A 15,111-nucleotide genomic window follows, 5' to 3' on the forward strand; every position below is an offset into this window, starting at 1 on the left:
TGGGAGAACTAGGCTTTTAAAGTTAAGTTCTTCAATAGATCTGTTTGACTGAATGGCACAATAATTAAAGTTAAATAAGAAATGAGGCAGAGAATGGCCTTTTTTACCTAGTCAAAAAAAAATCAATCTGATTAATCACTGAATTAATCACTAATTAATTAGGCAGCATGTTACAGTGGAAAGGAAGAACACAGGCTTTCAAGTCAAATTCTCCATTTGATACTTGTTATATGCTATGTTATACATTATTTATTTATAATATTATAACAATATTATTTTTTATTATTAGCTGCTTGACTTCACACAAATCACAAGCTTGCTGCGCCTTACTTTGCTCTGTTATAAAACGAAGAGACTTCTACTTTTATATCTGTGGTCCTTAAAGTTTCATCTGTTGAATCTCCAAGTCCTTAATTTTATAACTAGCATTCATATAATGCTTTAAGTTTCCAAAGTGCTTTACAAATTTATTTCATTTGATCAATCATCCTGGAGAGTAGATGCTATTATTATCCCTATTTTACAGCTGACTTATTCAGGGTCATAAAGGTAGTATCTAAGGCTGGATTTGAACTCCAGAGGAATTAAATGAATAATAATAATAATAATAATAATAATAATAATAATGACAGCTAACATTTATGGAGCACTTCCTGTGTATCTCATTTGGTCCTCACAACAATCCTGAGAGATAGATGCTATTATTATTATCCCCATTTACCAGATTAGGAAACAGGCAAAGATCAAATGAGTTGTCTAGAATTACACAGCTATTAAATTTAAACTCAGATCTTCTTGTCTCTAGCTGCTTTAACTTCCATCACAAAGCCTTCTTTGGCTCTGGATTGAAATCTTTTGTACCTAAATAGTACTCTGTTTTATACTTTTCTAATGTACTTAATATATTACTTTGTATTATTATCTGGAATGTATTTCAACCTCTTATTTCATAAAGTCCCATAAGAGCAGGGATTCAGCAGTTTGTTATCACATTGTTCTACATACAATAGGCATCTAAAATATTTAAGTATTGAATGAATGAAAAGAATGCAGGCACATATGCATTTAATTATCTTAAAATTATATTTCTTTGCACTTGAATGGTACAACCACTGAAAACTATATCCTCTTATATAACAACTTTTTTTTTCTATCTCTCTTCTTTTTTTCTTCAATTCTTATTCTGTCTCAACTGTGATTTGTTTGGAGGGAGGAGAGGGCAATTTGAATGACAGGAAATGACTAAGAAAGGGATCTATCCACAAATGTTTTTCAAAACAAAGAAAGAAATGAAAAATGTGGCCTATGACCATTGAGATACCCAATAACAAAAGGAATGACCTGTGATTTTTGAACAGTTAATATATTGTGTTGACCTCATAAGAACTTTCTCTCTTGCTTTGGCACTATTACAAACTCTTGATGTTTCAGGAAGCCACACTTCTCATTTTGCCTGTAAATTTTTAGCCATTTAACCTCAGGGTGAGAAGTCCAGTGCTAATCACATCCAGATTTACTAATGACTATAAATTTAAATAAGAGGCAAATCCAGTGTCCTGCTTGCAGGTTTCAAACTCTGATTTTGTAAGTAATAAATAAATGCTTAACAGTGGAAATCTATGCTTATGTGACAGAGAGTGACTTTTATTATGTTTAGTAGGCTAGTATGTGAGGGGTTATGGAAATATAGAGGGCAGTTAGGTGACACAGTGAATAGACTAGAGGGCCTGAAGTCAGGAAGACTCACCTTCCTGAGTGAGAGTATCTTAGACACTTATTATCTGTGTGATTCTGGACAAGTCACTTAATTCCATTTACCTCAATTTCCTTATCTGTAAAATGAGCTGTAGAAAGAAATGGCAAACCAGTATCTTTGCCAAGAAAACCCTAAATGGAGTCACAAGGAGTGGAATTAAATGACTGAACAAGAACAACAAAATAGAAATATGGAAAAGGAAAGTCAGGTAATAGAGTGCTGGTTTTGGAGTTAGGGAGACCTGGATTCAAGTACTGGCTTTGACATATATTAATTGTAAACAGTTTCCTAAGATTGTAAGTTACATTTGAATTGTATATGTGCAATGAAAAATCTTTGAATCATTTGTCTCCATCTTTCCAACTCCCTTCTACCCCAGTCTACAAAGAAAATTTGACAGTCTGTTAGTTTTACATGGACAGTCAGGTGGATAGATTACCAGGTTTGACGTCAGAAGCTCATCTTCCTAAGTTCAAAATCAGCCTCAGACACTTCCTAGCTGTGTTACCCTAGGTAGGTCACTTCGTTCTATTTGCCTCAGTTTTCTCATCTACAAAATGAGCTGGAGAAGAAAATGCAAACCACACTAGTATCCTTACTAAGAAAATCCCAAAATGATGTCATGAAAAGTTAGACACGACTGAACAAAAATTTTACATGAGCTCCTATATGCATTCACCTTTAGATACAAGCAATAAATTTTTTTGGATTATGGCAAATGTACCAAATGAATTTATATTTATATATTTTTAGTTTATATTTATATTAAAGTGATTGATATGTACTACTAGATCACCTCTATGATGTCTTTGGACTCCATGATTTTATTTTATTTTTCTTTTTTATGAGAAAGAGCAGAGCAGTGGAATGGAGAGTTGATATGGAAGGCAGGGAAATCTAGGTTCATTTCTACTACTCTATTTATTGCGTGTGACCTTAGGCAATCTCTAATTGTTCTAGACAACTTTGTAAGCCAATGAGATGCAGAGAAGATGCCAACCTGCATTAGCAGGATGATCCTTATCCAGGAGCTCATCCCAATGAAATTATAGATCCAGTCCCTATTGTTTTATAAAACGTTTTACCAAAGAGTTCCTTTAAATAGCAAGTTCTCCTAGTACAACTGAAAGCATGATTTGATATGTTATTTGTTTTCAATCACTTATACTCAATTTTACTGAACACATCTACTGTATAAAGTAGCACACATAAGTACATAATCTACATAATCTTCCTAGTAAATTACTTTGGAGACATCCATAAATACAAGAAACAACAGCAAAAGAAAAAAATCACACCATATTCTTTAAAAGACATTTTTCAGAAGCCAGTAAGACTGAGAATGACCATATCCACTTGCCTTTATTTGAGAGAGAGAGAGAGAAGGAGAGAAACACTATGTGTGTGTGTGTGTGTGTGTGTATGTGTATGTGTGTATGTGAGTGTGTGTGTGTGTGTGTGTAGATGGATAAAGAATTCCTAAAGTGTGTGTGTGTGTGTGTGTGTGTGTATGTAGATGAATAAAGAATTCCCAATGTTAGATAATGTGCTAAAATAGGCCATTTAAAACACTAGACATAGATCTTAAAATACTTTTTTCCTAAAAAAAAAGTTGAGTCCTAACTGGAGTAAATGGAAGTTGTTGAAGAGAGGATAATGATATTTAATTCATACAGACTTACTTTGACATAGAGTGACAAATATAAAGCAGAGTAATGAAAATGGCAGACAAATATGCATATTCCAATGGGCATTCTCCACTCCCACCCCCAATATTATTGGTTTCCCTACATGGCCTCCCACAAAACTAAATATATCTCATTTCTTCTTCCCATACATTTCTTGGGAGGAGGTTTGCTTGAGAAAGGATGACTAATGAGACCTAGCCTGATAGAAAAGCATCTGGGTAAGAGGCCCAGCATTAAAGTTATCAGGATAAACGGACCCAGACCCTGGTTTGGCATTTATAAATACAGAGTTCCTCCAGACTTACCAGCTACCCTGCTCGTCCCGTCTTGCTCAGGAGATGATTCTGTTGTTCGTGAATAGAGAATTGGCAAGTCAGGGGGCTGGGTGTAAATGTAATTTACTGCATCTGGTATCAGAGAACAGGGAATACAATTAGGGACAGTGTTTAGAGACTCTGATGGCTTCACTGCTTAGGCAGCAGCATGCTCACTTATCAGCTACACACAATAGACATCAGAGCTTCCCACTGAATAATGGGATAAGGTAGACAAAATGTAGAGCCATTTGCCCAGGGATTGGGATTCAAAAGACTAGCTGAGGTAGGAGGGAACTGGTCCAGATGTTTACAGCCCTGGAACCATTGCATTTGCTCAAATATTTGTTAGGAGGTTTTGGATCTAGCAAAGCAGTGACCTCAAAAAGGATATAAAGAAATAAAGGACAGCAAATGAGAGTTATAAGCCTTACAAGTCCTAGTGGCTTTAATGAATTAGTAATGTCTAAATAAACCTATGGAACATACTATTTTAAAATACATTTTGAATTTATCTTCTATAATTGAAAGACTAATAGTTGACTCATTAATAATGATTTTCTGGATATGTGTTCAAGGGTTGTAGAATTTGTTTTCTGAAATCAACACTGAATACAATCTGGTTTAACTAGTGAAGATGAGTATTAAGATTCAACTGAGCTCACATGGATTTCTACCTCAAAATTCAACCTCTGGAAAGAATTATCTTGAAATGGCATAGTGTAACTTGGAAGGAAATAGCCTCTCTTCCTTGGCCAACTGTATATAGAAGCAGAAAGGTGGGGCAATAGAGTGCAGAAAGACCATCTTTCTGGTTCAAATCTAATCTGTCACTTACTTGATGTGTGACCCTGGTAAGTCACCTAACACTATTTGCTTCATCTGCAAAATGAGCTAGAGATGGAAATGACAAACCATTCTAATATCTTTGCCAAGAAAACCTCAAATAGGGTCATGAAGAGTTGGGCATGATTTAAAAATGATTAAAGAATAGCATGTAGAAGCTGGATGAACACCTCATAGGGATTCCTGTTTAAGTGTAGGTTGGATTAGATACCCTCTGACATGCCTCCCAACCATCGAGGTATTGTGATTCTGAGATGCTGGCTTCCCAAAGTCATTTTTATGAAGATAAATATGGAAGTATTCTGCAGAATGAACTAGAGATACCAGTTAGGAAGCAGTTGGAGTAGTTCAGGTTAGAAGGAACAAGGGTCTGAACTAAGGCTTAAGAATACAATATATGACTGTTCTTTGCAAAGCAATGATGAGATTGCAAGCGACGTTTCTTTTTTCTTTAAGCAACACAGCTGCTAGAGGCATAACTGGGGTTTTGAGCCCTAAATTCATATTTGCTATTAAATCTTCTCTGAGTTAATAAGGTGGCTTCTATAAGAAGAAACCAGTTTGTGAGAAGAAAATAAACAGGAAATTATCTGTTTCATAATCGATGATATTTGATAGAAGGTTTTAAGGTCTCTAAAGAACTTTTCAATTTTGGCACATTTTAGCTTCACAAGAACCCTGTGAATAAGTGCTACTAGTATTATCAACCCCATTTTACATAGGGGCAAACTGAAGATGAAGAAGGTTAAATGATTTACCAGAGATCCCAGAGGTAATAAGATGGGAAAGGAGAAAAGAAAAAGTATTTTTAAAGTACTTACTATGTACCAGGAACTGTGCTTAGCACTTTGTAGAAATATTTAACTTGATCTTCACATTTGAGGTAGATGTTATTATCCCTAGCACTAGAGGTGGGATTTGAATTCAGGTCTTTAGGGCTCTAAGTGTAGTGTTCTAGAAATCTAATATAAGATATTGTCTCTTTATTTCTGAGGTTAGAAGAAATTCAATACATTCTTGTTTTTCTCTTCCAACCGCCCTAAAATCCAAGACTTTCTTTTATCTTCCTATTTCTCTGAGATACTAGTTTCTCTTCTCCCTTCTTTTGCGCTAATGTAGTAGAAAACGGGTGGCTTAGAATCAGATGTGGATTGATATTCCAGGCTCCAATAACAGCTGTGTGTATGGCTTTGGGTAAGCCATTAGTCAAAAAAATGTCAATTTTCTCCCCTGTATTATGGAGAAAACACCCCACCAGTCTGTTGTGAAGAAAATACATTGTAAGTTGTAAAGTTCTCTATAAGAGAGAGGTACCAGGATCTTTTCTTTAATACAGGGTTTCTAAACTCTATTTTGTCATGGACCCTATTGTCAAACTTATGGACTCCTTTCCCATGAAAATGGTTTTTAAGAAAATAATAATTAAAGGAAATGCTGGGGAGATTTCTCAAAAAGCCTCTTCATGGACCTCTCCTGTAGGAGTGATGGAGGCATGTCCCCTTGAGCAAGGTTCTTTGAAGGATCCCCGGTAAGACCATGAGTCTTAGTTCTTCCAGTTCTCCCACACTAATCCTATGAATCAAGCTCCTTAACTCATGGAAGCAGTGTGGAAGAAATGAAATATTATATTATATATGATTATTATATTAATATCATAATATATTAAATGAAATAAGTATACACACATGAATATATTTTAAGCTAATATTTAAATTTGATGATTTTATTTTATTTTTTATTTAATTAATACCCTCTTCACTCCACCTAATAGTGGGTCATCTCCAGTCATCCTGATTTATATTTTGCCACTGGACCCCGATGGTTCTAGAGGAAAAAGTGAGGCAGGTGAACTTGCACAGCACCTCCTTCACTTAAATATAATTTATCTTCATGTCATGGCATCATCTCTCTGATGTCATGGTCCTCCTCCAAAACAAAGGACAAATACCCCTATACTCACCCACTAATAAAACTTAGGTGATTTTAGAGTAAATCTGGTAACTATGAAGGCCTTGGAAAACAAGACCAAATAGCAAAAGACTTGAAATCAAAGACCTGGGTTGTAGTTATCAGCTAATTTGTGTACACTTCTGTCAGGGAACATGTGTGCACAGACTTTTATAGCAGGTAGAGCTAGCAGTTCCTGAGTGACTTTGTTAGAGGAGTAAAGATAGGGTCCAAAAATTCTCAGGTTTCCTTTTGTGTCATCAAACATGCATGTGTGAAGTGAGTGGAAAGAAACTGAACCTCTTTAGTAGTCTTGTTTAAGTTCTCTGGTTATGGGGACAGCTCTGACCTGGTTCCATTATAACATTAGAGTATGTGGGATCTCAATGATTTGGGAGGGAATTTTACCTTTTTTCCCCTGTACTTTTGTAGAATGTAAGTTTATTAAGGTCAAGAACTTTCTGTTCTCAGGACTTAGTAAACATTTATTGAATCAAATCAAAGAGGTCTTTTTTGTTATTGTGTGCTTTGTTTTTAATTAAACTTGTTATTTTATTGGCATAATCTCATGCCATATACCAAAATAAGATTAAAAGGGGTAAATTACTTAGAAATAAAAGGTGATATCATCAATAAATTAAGGATCATGGAAAAATTTACTTCTCAGATCTATGAACAAGGAAAAAATTTATGACAAAATAAGAAATAGAAAATATTACAGGAAGTAAAATGGATAATTTTGATTACATGAAATTTAAAAAAAAATTTGCACAAACAAAACTAATGCTGCCAAAATTAGAAGAAAAGCAGGAAAATTTCTTTTATAAGTTTTTTTGATAAAGGCTTTATTTCTCAAATATATAGCAACTGAATCAAATTTATAAAAAATAAGAACCATTCCCCAATGGAAAAATGAACAAAAGATATGAACTGGCAGTTTTCAGAAGAAGAAATTAAAATTGTCTATATCAATAGACAAAAAAAATGCTCTAAATCACTACTGATTGTTGTTATTCAGTCTTTCAATCATGTCTTTATGACCCCATGAACTATCCTATACTGTCCATGGGATTTCCTTGGAAAAGATTTAGGATTAGTTTGTCATTTCCTTCTCTAGTGTGATAAGGCAAATGGAGGCTAAATGATACATGGCTAGTAAGTATTTGAGCTCAAATTTGAACTTGGGTCTTCCTAAGTCTAGGTCTAGCATCATATCATTGGGCCTTCTAGCTATATCTACTATTAATTAGAGAAATGAAAATTAAAATAACTCTCAGCTAACATCTCATTTCTCAGATCGGCTAACATGGCAGAAAAGATAAATGATTAATGCTGGAGGAGATGTGAAAAAATAGGCACACTAATATATCGTTGGTAGAGTTGCAAACTGGTCTAATCATTCTGAAAAATAGTTTGGAAGTATGCCCGAAGGGCTTTAAAAGTATGTACCCTTTGATCCAGCAAAACTACTACCAGGTCTATATGTGAGAGCGAGAGCGAGAGCGAGAGCGAGAGCGAGAGCGAGAGAGAGAGAGAGAGAAACACAGAGACAGACAGACAGACAAGAACACAAAAATATTCACAGCATCTCTTTTTGGGTTGGCAGAGAATTGAAAATTGTGGGGGAAGCCCATTAATTGAGGAAAAGCTGAACTACTTGTGGTATATGATTATTATGCTATAAGAACTAACAAGTAGAATTGTTTCAGAAAAACTTGGGAAGACTTACATGAACTTATGCAAAGTGAAAACAAAATCCATAATGAATCAAGAGGAAGAAAATTAAAGAGTGAGGGAGATGAAGTTTTAAACAATATTGAATTCCTCATTACTATGAATGATCCCCAGCTAGTAGATGATGAGCCCAGTGTACAGTATTGGGAAATAGCCTTTAAGTATTTGGACAGAGTGAATTGAGAGGACCATATGGTGAGATTGGAAGGGCAAGACAGTTATATTTCTCATGGCCACTTGAAATGATCAAGTCAGCCATCTGTGTTAGTATCAAGAATGGCATGAGGAAGCTCAGCTGGGACCCCTCACTAAAGAGGAACATGAACAATGAACATAGAATAGAGGAGCTTAGATGGAGTTGTTCATGAGATAAGTAACAGTGTTAGCAATGAATATAGAGACAAGTGAAAGAATTAATATCATACTATTATATTCATAACTAATTATTATGATCCACTCTTTTTTCTTTTATGTTCTACAAAGGCCCAACTCCTGTTAAGATCAACCCATCTCTGAAGAGCATACCTCATTGATGAGATTGCTCTTAGCTTTCAAGGAAGAAATGGAACCCTACCCAACAAGGAGACCTAATTTCTGTTGAGAATATAAGGAAAATCCAGGTGAAGACTTGCCCTGAAGGAAAGTACTCCTCTCCTTGGTCCCCTTCATTGCAATTTAGGATGATCCAGTTCATGAAGGAAAAAACTAGCCAGAAAGGTCCAGATGGAGATGGTTTTCCTCTGTCCAGATTGCTGGAGGCTGCTGGATTTCATGGTCAAGCCATGCTCTCAACTGAAGACTTTTAGCCCACCTACTCTTTAAATACCCAGTGATAAGGATTGAGGTTTCGCTTGCCAAAGGAATTCCCTTTCAGAAAGTATTTAAAGAACTTTGGAGTTTTGATTACCAAGAGAAATCACTGATCATCAATTTATTGATTGACAGCTAACCTAATTAATAAATTGAGTATTAATTATCCAGAAATTCTGTCTTTCAGGGTTTTATTTTCTGTCACTGGTGAACTCAACTCAGGTTTTGCACCAGAGTTACCTCTGGTATTATCTGGCATTATCAGGTTTTCATCCAGATTTGGTGGGTATTTAAACCAGTTTTATGTTATTCTTGATGCTGATGAATATTGGTCAAATTGGCCTAACCTTGACTGAGTCTGACTAGATTACATTATGATGAAGAAGTAGATGGAAGGTAAAGTTCTAGTGGTATAACTGTATTAGAACAGTTTTTATTGTCTTCTCTCATGTGACATGTGGCTGTCGTTCTAACAGGAGTTTTGTGATGTCTTGTTTTCTTGGTAGTGTTATGTACTTCATGATGGGGTCTTATGCTAATTTGGAAGTTGGAAATGAAACAAATTCAAGAGGGGTTCTGAGCAGGAATGGTATGTCATCAGATTCACAGACATGAGTTCAATTTCCACTCATTAGGGAAGACTGTCCAGAGTTGGGCATCCCTTTGATAGATGGTGATAAATTTACTAGTAATGATAGTCACCTTCCCTCCTCCCAATGATCTGAAAGAATTAGGTAGCAAACAGGTTGGAAAATTATTTACAAGGACTCCAGCAAAAATAACTCTGAAGTTAATTATTCCTCACACAAGAGGGTTTCCCTTCTGTCAGATGCCACTATGGAATCTATTATCAGTAGGGAAAAATATTATCTTTACTTGGCCAGAAGTTGAGAGACAGCCCTGCATCTTTGCAACTAATCAGGCAGGTATAGTATATATCACTGGGAGACTAACCACTGGCCTGGGTGGTACCACTTTAGAAGGATTGAAGTTCATTGTTTGGAGATTGTCCATGATTCCAAGGGAAGTTAGTGCTAATCTCTAAATATGCAGACGAAAAGGGACAGCATGACCTTCATGGAGGAATTAAGATATGGGTAGAGGCTGTTAATTAAAAACATAATGCTTTTCAGAATGATAGTTTAGTTTAGAAAGCTTTAAAGATTTTTTGGGGGATAGAGTTGAACAATGAATTCAAGGTAATGGGTCCATAGAATAATTTGGCAGGTTTAATATATATTTGACCAAGCACCTCACTGACTGATTAGAAAGACAAAGGAAAAGTTGAAAATATCACCAAGAAATCACAAAATTGGGCAAAAACATGGAAATCTAGAACTATATCAACTGGGAAGTTGGTGGGATGACCAGGTTGCCCAGTTAACAAGAATGTAAGGCAAAATATCAGTTTTGTCTTAGATAAGGGAATCATGTGTCTATTTATGTAGGGTATTCCCCACAAAGGAAATGATAATGTAATGGCTATGGAGCTATTACCGATTTGTATGATCTGTTAAGGATATGAGAAGGCTTGATACCTGAATATAGTTTTTAGAGATTATAAAAGTTAGAAATATTCGAAGGAAGCACATAGCCTGTCTGATTGCCATGTATGATGGTCTCCTTTTTTTTATTTTTTATTTTTTAATTTTAGGTAATTTATGTACTAGCAATCAAGAAGAATCCTAAAGAAAAATGTTCTATGTATAAGTATTAGCTAATTTAAGAGGTAGCTAAATAGTTTAATGAACCTAGAGTTGAGAAGACCTGATTTCATACTTAGCCTTAGACACTTAGACACTGCATGACACTGGGTAAGTCATTTAACCCTATTTGCCTTTATTCAGACAAAAAGAAATGGTGGATCACTCTAGTATCTTTACCAAGAAAACCTCATGAATAGTATAGTCCATAGGATCATGAGGATTTGCATAAACTGAACAACAATTGAAGAGGCAAGATAGGTTCAGTAGATAGAATTCTAGCCTTGGAGTTGAATTCTGCCTCAGACACTTCAAGTAATCTAATCTTTTGGATCCTCAGTCTCCTTATGTGTAAAACATGAGGGTTGGACTCAATGGTCTCTAATATTCTATTTGGTTTTAAATCTATGCTCCTATAAAAGATAATGATAAATGTTGGAGGGGATGTGGGAAAATTGGGACACATATATTGTTGGTGGAACTATGAATGAATCCAATCATTCTGGAGAGCAATTTGGAACTATGCTCAAAGGGCTATAAAGCTGTATACTTTGATCCAGCAGTGTCTCTACTAGGCTTATATGCTAACGATATCTCAAAGGAAGGAAAGGGACTCACATATGCAAAAATGTTTGTGGCAGCCCTTTTTGTAGTGGCAAGGATTTAAAAACTGAATGGCTGTCCATCAGTTGGGGAATGGTTGAATAAGTTATGGTATATGAATGCTTTGGACTATTATTGTTCTATAAGAAACAATCAACCCTATGATTTCAGAAGGTCCTGGAGTCTTTCTGTAAGAGACTTACATGAAGTGATGTTAAGTGAAGTGAGTAGAACCAGAAGAACATTATACATAGCAACAAGATTATGCGATGATCAATTTTGATGGATGTGGCTCTTTTCAACAAGGAGATGATTTAGGCCAATTCCAAAAGACTTATGATGGAGAGAGCTATCTACAGCCAGAGAGAGGACTGTGGGAACTGAATGTGGATCACAATATAATATTTTCACCTTTTTTGTTGTTCTTTGCTTGATTTTAGTTTTCTTTCTATTTTTTTCCTTTTTGATTTGATTTTTTTTTTGTGCAGTATGATAAATGTGGAAATATGTGTAGAAGAATTGTACATGTTTAACATATATTGTATTATTTGGTGGTCTAGAGGAGGAGGTGGGGAGAAGGGAGGGAGAAAAATTTGGAACACAAGGTTTTGTAGGGGTGAATGTAAAACATATTTGCACATATTTTGAAAATAAAAAAACTATTATTTAAAAAAATTAAAAAAAATCTATTCTCCTATGTACTGATTTGTGTTATGGGAAGAAATTATGGAAATAAAATGATGTCAGAAATGATTTCTGTACTAGGGATTTTTACTGACACATTAAAAGGTTGGGGATAAGTCTATGATTTTTCAATTGATTAGAAAAATTACTTAAAATTCATATGGGAATTTAAACTTTGCAAAGCACTTTACAACAAACCTAGGAAGTAAGTGCTTTTATTATACCCATTTTATAGATGAGGAACCTGAAGCAGATATACTGGATTTGAACTTGTATCTTTATTTTCAAAAAGAGGAAGAATGGAATCTTTGTATAATAAATTATCAAAGAAATGGTTAATGAATGTTTAGAAAAAGGAAATATTGATCACTAAGAACCGTGTGTGTAAATCAAAAACAAGTAATACCATACTTATTTTTTTCTTTTGAGAAAGTTTTTAAATTGGTAGATCAGGGGGATGCTATAAAATTACTGAGGTTTATCGGCTTACAGATTTAGAGCTAGAAAAAGTTCTATCATGCAGCTCTTTTATTTTACATATAAGGAAACTAAGGCCCAGAAAAGCTAAGCACCTTACTAGCTGCATGACACTGGATAAGTCACTTAACTCTATGCACCTCGTCTAGGTAGTAAGTGGCAGAGTAGGAATTAGAATATAGTTTTAGGATTCAGTGCTTGGAAACACATTTGACAGTCTCTCATGTTATCTTTGTGGATAAGATAAAGAGAGGAGGGTTATATACACAGATCCAGTGCTATGTCATGCTACTGTTTTCAATGTTTGCTCAGACTGGCCAAATACTTATTTCATTTATGAGATTATGAGAGCAGAACAAATGAATGGTAGGTAAGAAGCTTGTAGCTGGGGTTCAGAAGCTTTGATTGAAATATAATAGGCGTGCTGTATATCTGAGAAAGCATTCCTCTCTTTCCCTGGAGAAAGCAGTCAATTTCTTTAGTCATGTTTGGAACCTACAGACTACTTTGAAGCCAAGAGATAAATCATATTTAAAAGGAATCTTGAAGGTTTGGTCTCAAAGGTTTATATCTATTTTTTCATGACCTAATGAAATCCTCCATTACTGGGGAAGATTGTCCATTGGTAGTCATTTTTATGGCAGAAATACTCCTTGAGTTTCTGTGTTTTTTATTAAAAGTAAGAACATGAACATAATAACAATGGAAACTGCCAATGTCTCAGAATACAATACTAACATTTCCCAGACCATCTCTGGAAATAGTTTTCTTGGGACTCCAAGCTTTGTGAAAGAGATTTTATAAGGCAAGTCACTTAGCAAGGTTTACTGAGGCCTCTAAGGTTCTCTGGTACAAATGAATTAGGAATGCTTTTGTAATTGAGGAATGTTAATACATCAGCTGACATTCATGACTAGTCAATATGCATAAAGATTACACTAAAACTGACAAAAAAAGAAATTACCATCAATTTCCCCCTAGCCCAGTCTCTCTGAGCCTGATTTACAAATAGGGGTGGAGCCCCTGAGTATAAACAGGAGCTGCAGCAATCATTTTTTATTTTGTTCTTTTACTTATTGCAGGTGTGTGTATATGTGTATATGTGTGTATATGTTGAATTAGCTATGGATAGAGTTTTCAAATCTGCTGCTATGACAGATGCAAAATGTCTGACTTGTGGATGGATTCCAGATTCTGTCTCTTGAATCTCTGTAGGCTAAAACTCTCCTAACTCTTGGCCCACCTAAAAAGCATTGCAGAATATGGTGGCAAAAACAGAATGGAAATCTGTTGGTCTGTAGAAGTGGGTCAGCCTGAGTGTGTGAAGTTCAGGGAATTCTCTGTAAGATGAAGTCTATGTATCTCCGACATCTGAACTTAAACGATCAGTTTTAAAAGAATACTTAAATGGTTTCATTGAGATCAAGTCACTGGATGAAATCTATATTCTGGAATAGTGAAATAACTGTGATTTCCAAGCTGCTATTGATTTCTGAAAAATCACAAGGACTAGAAAAGATGCTACAGGACTGGAGAAAGGCAAATGTTCTAATTTCAGAAGTGTGGTGTTCATTCAGCTATATGTTTGTGAGTTTGACTCTGATTCTTGGGAAAGATTCTATGATGTAGATTATTTAAAGAGATGGTTTTTAGTACATAGAAAGGGAAGCAGAACACACTAAAATTCAGCATGATTTATCAGCAATAGGTCAGGCTTAGCTATTCTTAGCAATACCATAATCCAATGCAATTGAAAAACTCGTGATAAAAAATGCGATCTACCTCTAGAAAAAGAACTGATGAAATATGAATGCAGATCAAAGATTACTATTTTTTATTTTCTGTATTTTTTCATGTTTTTTCCCTTTAGATCTATGTCTTTTTTCACAACATGACTAATATAGTAATATGTTTTGTATGATTGGCCAAGTATAATCTATATCAAATTGCTTACTATCTCAGGGAGGGAGGGAGAAAGAGAAAATATGGAACACAAAATTTAAAAAAAAGAATGTTAAAACTGTCTTTATAGTAACACATGTACCTTATCAAATTGTTTGCCTTCTCAATGTGGTAGATAGTATTTGGAATTCAAAACGGTGAAAAGAAAAAGGTTACAATTGTTTTTATAAGTAATTGGAAAAATTAAGATATTAAAACTTTAAAAAATCAAGAAGGGAGGAAAAAAAGGAGAAAAGTAAGATGTATATTTCTTACATATACATGATATATAGATTAGGGGGTCAGCAAACTATAGTCTGCAAGCAGCCTACCACCTCTTTTAACTGTGTTCCATGAGTTAAACTTGGGAGGTAGCTGCTCAAATTTGGTTCCTAGCCCTTAGTCTGCCAACCTCTAGTATAGATGGAGGCCTAAAACTAAGTTTGACAATTCAGAGTTGTGCTTCAGAAAGGATTGACTATATATAATAGAAAAAATGACTTCAAGGGTCAGCTGTACAGTGCCTCACTATCATTGTATTCCAAATATTTGCCCACTCTACCCACAAATTAGTTTGTGAAAGTGTATCCTAAGGTGCTTTTTTAAGG

General features: G+C 35.0%; 1 protein-coding gene across 7 annotated transcripts in view; it reads right to left on the reverse strand.

Annotated features, from left to right (window-relative positions):
* PALM2AKAP2 (PALM2 and AKAP2 fusion) overlaps nucleotides 1-15,111 on the reverse strand; it is a 518,845-nt gene that overhangs the window by 281,241 nt on the left and 222,493 nt on the right. For 5 of the 7 annotated variants that reach the window (XM_051961361.1, XM_051961372.1, XM_051961400.1 and 2 more), the window contains exon 6: nucleotides 3,750-3,851. The exons of the other annotated variants lie outside the window; for them this stretch is intronic. In XM_051961361.1, coding sequence (XP_051817321.1) covers nucleotides 3,750-3,851 — 102 coding nt within the window. The remainder of the gene's footprint in view (nucleotides 1-3,749; nucleotides 3,852-15,111) is intronic. 7 annotated transcript variants of the gene reach the window in all.

This window comes from Antechinus flavipes, chromosome 1 (genome assembly GCF_016432865.1).
Source record: "Antechinus flavipes isolate AdamAnt ecotype Samford, QLD, Australia chromosome 1, AdamAnt_v2, whole genome shotgun sequence".
Classification (NCBI taxonomy): Eukaryota; Metazoa; Chordata; class Mammalia; order Dasyuromorphia; family Dasyuridae; genus Antechinus; species Antechinus flavipes.